The sequence below is a fragment of the Sinocyclocheilus rhinocerous genome, unplaced genomic scaffold (assembly GCF_001515625.1).
Source record: "Sinocyclocheilus rhinocerous isolate Xijiao unplaced genomic scaffold, SAMN03320098_v1.1 scaffold886, whole genome shotgun sequence".
Classification (NCBI taxonomy): Eukaryota; Metazoa; Chordata; class Actinopteri; order Cypriniformes; family Cyprinidae; genus Sinocyclocheilus; species Sinocyclocheilus rhinocerous.
This window is the reverse complement of record NW_015631204.1, coordinates 295,042-299,530: the sequence shown is the minus strand read 5'-3', so window position 1 is coordinate 299,530 and position 4,489 is coordinate 295,042. Positions and strand designations below refer to the sequence as shown.

The window sequence follows — 4,489 nt, the reverse complement described above, 5'->3', positions numbered from 1 at the left end:
AAATAGTCTGCGATTTTTTTTTTGCGTAACTTGTCAGTGAACTACGGCTCTGTGTAGTAAATTCTGCTCCATCTGAAAGCACGTGATGATGATTTCCTGCTGATTACAGAACCGGCATTACTAACAAATTGCGCATGGCAATCGCATTCGATTAATCATGCAGCCCTAGTTGTGACGGTGAGGAAATTTTCCCACCAGTTAATCGACGCGTGACAACACCGGTAATACACCGTTGGGGGGGGTTAGTTCGTTTTAGTTTTCCTCTTTTCTTCAGATTTCTTGGCTTTCAAATAGCTTGAAAAAGCACCGTGTGCATTTTACTTTCACTTTCAAATTAGCGGTAATTCGGCGTTGATTCAATTCAAGCAACAACAACGTCAAACTCATAGAACTTTTATTAACAAAACGAATAAAAATACACCATATATGCCTAATAAAATAACAAATTACTTGGGCTACACAAAGTTTAAATAGGTATATAAAACTGAAAATCAGCAAACACTGGGGAACCAAATAAATCAGAAACATAGATCGTTTATTAGCAAAACGAATAAGAAAGCTTGGAGGCACGGCATATACACCTTGATGTAAAATAAAATAAATAAAATACACAAAGTTTAAATAAAGTAATCAGCAAACACTGTGGAACCAAATAAATAAGAAACGAATGTTTAAAAAAACTTCCAGTCAATAGGCTTTTCAAAATCTAAAATATTGTCAAACAGTCGTTCGCGCACGGTTCGGCACGCTACATTGAGCATTTAGTTTTTAAAAGTGTCTGTCCTCTAACTGAACTAGGCTAAATAATTTTTGTTACTATAAAAAAATCAAAACGACAGTGGGGGGCGGTGCCGCGATAGGCGTTGCGGCTTAACTCCGGTATAACCGAAAACACCGTCTATCGCAGCAAGCCTAATGCAAATAATTTTTTAAGTAGCCGAAACGTCTAAGAAACTAAAATAACATTTCTGTCTCACACTTGTCTTGCACATACACACACACACACACACACACACATTAAATAGATTTCATGTCATCTCTCAGCTCATCGAAAACTGAAGTAAACTGAAGCACTCAGAGACAGTCTAAAGAACACTCTTTAGTACAGTGAAGCAAATAATACTTATAATAATATTAAAGGCGTCATTTGATGTTGCTTAGACGGCATTGTTGTCTACTCTCCCAGGATCAGGAAACAGTCCTCCATTCTAGTCGTGTCCTCTTTAGGAAGGCCAAACAAAGTATTTTCGCTTTCACAATGAAACACACAGCATCTTCACATGGCGGCGGCGGTGACAACAACAATAAAGTTAAGCCTTCTTTCTTTGCATGAACATTTGGGCGGTGTTGTGCAAATCTTCCCACACAGTGACGTAGACATGTGGGGGCGTGTTTAAACGAGGCATTTTAGGAGGATGTGGACCAGTCTTAACTTTTATAAAGAATATCTCTTTGGGTTTGAGACTTTAATCTTTGCAACTTTAGGGATCTTATCTATTCACGAACCGCTTGTAACACTCCAAAGAGAAAGGAAAACTTGAAATCGCATTATATGACCCCTTTAATATTTCAGATAAAAATAAAATTTCCTCCACAGAAAGTTTTACACTTGCTGTTTTTCTTCATTAAATGTACTCCATTTAATCACAGTGACGCTGTTTTTGTAGATGTTGCTTACAAAAAGACAGTCTGTTCTTTATCAGGCTCTTAAAAAGATTTTTTTTGGACTGTTGGACGGTGTCCTAATCTCCACATCACTTTCTGTTCCTCAGCCTGCAAATATCCTCTTAGACGAACACGGACATGTTCGCATTTCTGACCTGGGCCTGGCCTGCGATTTCTCCAAAAAGAAGCCTCACGCCAGCGTGTAAGTTCCTCTTCACAAGGCTTCAAAACCTTATCTTTTATTAGTGCAAAATAAAAGTGTCTGTTGTTTGGGGAAGGTGTGGTTGCTTCTGTTCTCTGACGATGTTTCTTTGAGCATACACAAGTTCTTTGTTGTTTCATACTCGTGCATATTGCAGTCACGTTATACATGCATATAGTGTTTGCGCTCACATTTTCACATACATTGTTTTGGCTAGGGTTATTTCAGTGTCCTTTCATCTGAATTGTTGTAATGAATCTCTTTATTTATTATTATTTCAATGTTTTTTTTTTAGAAACATTTCACATTTGAAGGGGACAATTAAGTATTTTTTTAATTACCTCAGTGTACACTACTGTTCATTTGATCAAAAATGCAGTAAAACATTAATATTGTGAAATATTTTTACAATTTAAATGAACTAATATTTTAATATATATTAAAAAGTACTTAATTCCTATGGTGGCAAAGCTGAATTGTCAGTGTCACATCCTTCAGAAATCATTCTAATATGCTGATTTGATGCAGCAGAAACATTTATTATTATTATTATCAATGCTGAGAAGTTTTTACTTTTTTTTTTTTTTCCAGAGTACTTTGAACAGAACAAGGATTTGTTGAAAATAGAATTTTTGTAATATTATAACTGGCTTTCCTTTTTTATCAATTTATTATGTCCCTGCTGAATAGAAAATATTAATTTCTTTCAAAAAAGAAATCTTACTGTCCCCAAACTTTTGAATGGTGGTGTAATATTCAGACAAACGGATGTTTTCAAACCAAAGCTCTGTCTCATGCACTGAAAGCAAGTTGTGGATATGACATCATAGCCGTGACAATTTTAACACATGACACCCAAGTTTACATGTCAGCACCAATTCAATGCTCATTTCACATTCAAAGGTATGACACCCAAGTTTACATGTCAGCACCAATTCAATGCTCATTTCACATTCAAAGGGCCTGAACAGTTTTATTTATGAAATGTTCTCTCTTAAATATAGACAGTGCAATCTTAAAAGCACAGTAGCGAAAACATCCTGGTAAATGCAAAGGGTCAGAGAGAGGATGAAAAACCTTTTGTGTGTAATGTAGCAGTTGTTTATCTGTTTGTGTTATGTATGAGAATGAGCTTTGTTGTGTTTACAGTCAGTGTGTGCTCAGCCTGGGGGGTGTGTGTACGCTTTGAATTTAATGTGCATTAATTGCTGTGTTTGCAGAGGTACTCATGGCTACATGGCACCTGAGGTTCTGCAGAAAGGAACAGCGTATGACAGCAGCGCCGACTGGTTCTCTCTGGGCTGCATGCTGTTCAAACTCTTGCGAGGGTAAGACTGCCCTCTGCAGCGGCCCGCTCATGAATTCTTTATCTCTCTCTCTCTCTCTCTTTTAGTCTCTGTCTGTGTTTCTCACCTGTTTGATGTGGAGTGTAAAGTTTAAATGTCAGGGGTTTGGAAGTAGGAGGTCAGGAGCAGACATCATAGAGAAGAAAGACACAGAGAGTGGGGGTGGAGACCACTGAAACGGTTGCTAGGTAGAGAGTGGGGAGGGGGTGTAATGGGGGAGGAGTCTGGGGCATGTCTCTCCACTGAGTGTCATACGCACTTCAAAGCAGTATGGAAGCGGGTCAGTACGGGACTGGAAACACACTCTATTTTTTTTTTACTTTACAAAACAAAAAACATGAATTCTATATGTATTCTATATACTCGATGTGCATGTATATATTTATCATTATATATAAATGAATTATATGATTTTATAAATTAATAAAAATGATTAATTATATAAAATTATATAATTTATATATATATATATATATATATATATATAATTTAAATTGAAATACCATTTTAGTGATAATTTAATTATATATATAATTGTAATCTTTTCAAGCATTATCATTTTAATTTATATCTACATTTGTGTATGCAATGTGTATGTGGTGATTTATTTTAATTTATACCATGGTCTGTTTGAATACTGGATTCTGATTGGTTGGCAGGTGTGCATTAAAACCCTTTAATGCACAGGTAGTTCCAAGTCAGTTTAATCACCGTTCTATATTAATGTGCTGCTTTAATTGATGCGCACACACACACACAGAGAGAGAGAGAGAGAGAGGTTGGAGATCGCAGATTGTGCTGTGCGCACACAGAAACTTGTCAGCGCTTCCCCGCGACTTTCATTTAAAAAATATCCTAGATACTAGATAGCTACATTATATTCCTCAGCAACAAGGTGGTAAAATCACTGTTTTTGAAGAAATTAAACACAGTTTAGTGGATTTGTGGATAGACGCGGGTAACACACACAACTCTCATTTTCTGTCATTTTTACCCATCCGGTCAAATGTTGCACTGCAAACAATAACAGCTTTAACTTGTCAATGCTGGAAAATGATGAAGGTATTAGCGGGATAATGCATGGCTAGCTGTGCATTAAACGATTTCGCGTCGGGTGGTTCTTGGCCTCCACGTCGTGCATTAAAATAGTTTAATGCACAGCTAGCCATGCATAATCCCTTACATAAATGTGTGTATGTGTGTGTAAATATAAATACATTTTAATGATTATTTTTTTATTTTCAGTTATCATTTTAATTTAACTCTAGTTTTTTTT

General features: G+C 36.3%; 1 protein-coding gene across 2 annotated transcripts in view; it reads left to right on the top strand.

Annotated features, from left to right (window-relative positions):
* Nucleotides 1-4,489, top strand: part of LOC107741659 (beta-adrenergic receptor kinase 2) — a 58,666-nt gene that overhangs the window by 40,133 nt on the left and 14,044 nt on the right. For both annotated transcript variants that reach the window (XM_016554426.1, XM_016554427.1), the window contains exons 12-13: nt 1,773-1,867; nt 3,088-3,195. In XM_016554426.1, coding sequence (XP_016409912.1) covers nt 1,773-1,867; nt 3,088-3,195 — 203 coding nt within the window. The remainder of the gene's footprint in view (nt 1-1,772; nt 1,868-3,087; nt 3,196-4,489) is intronic.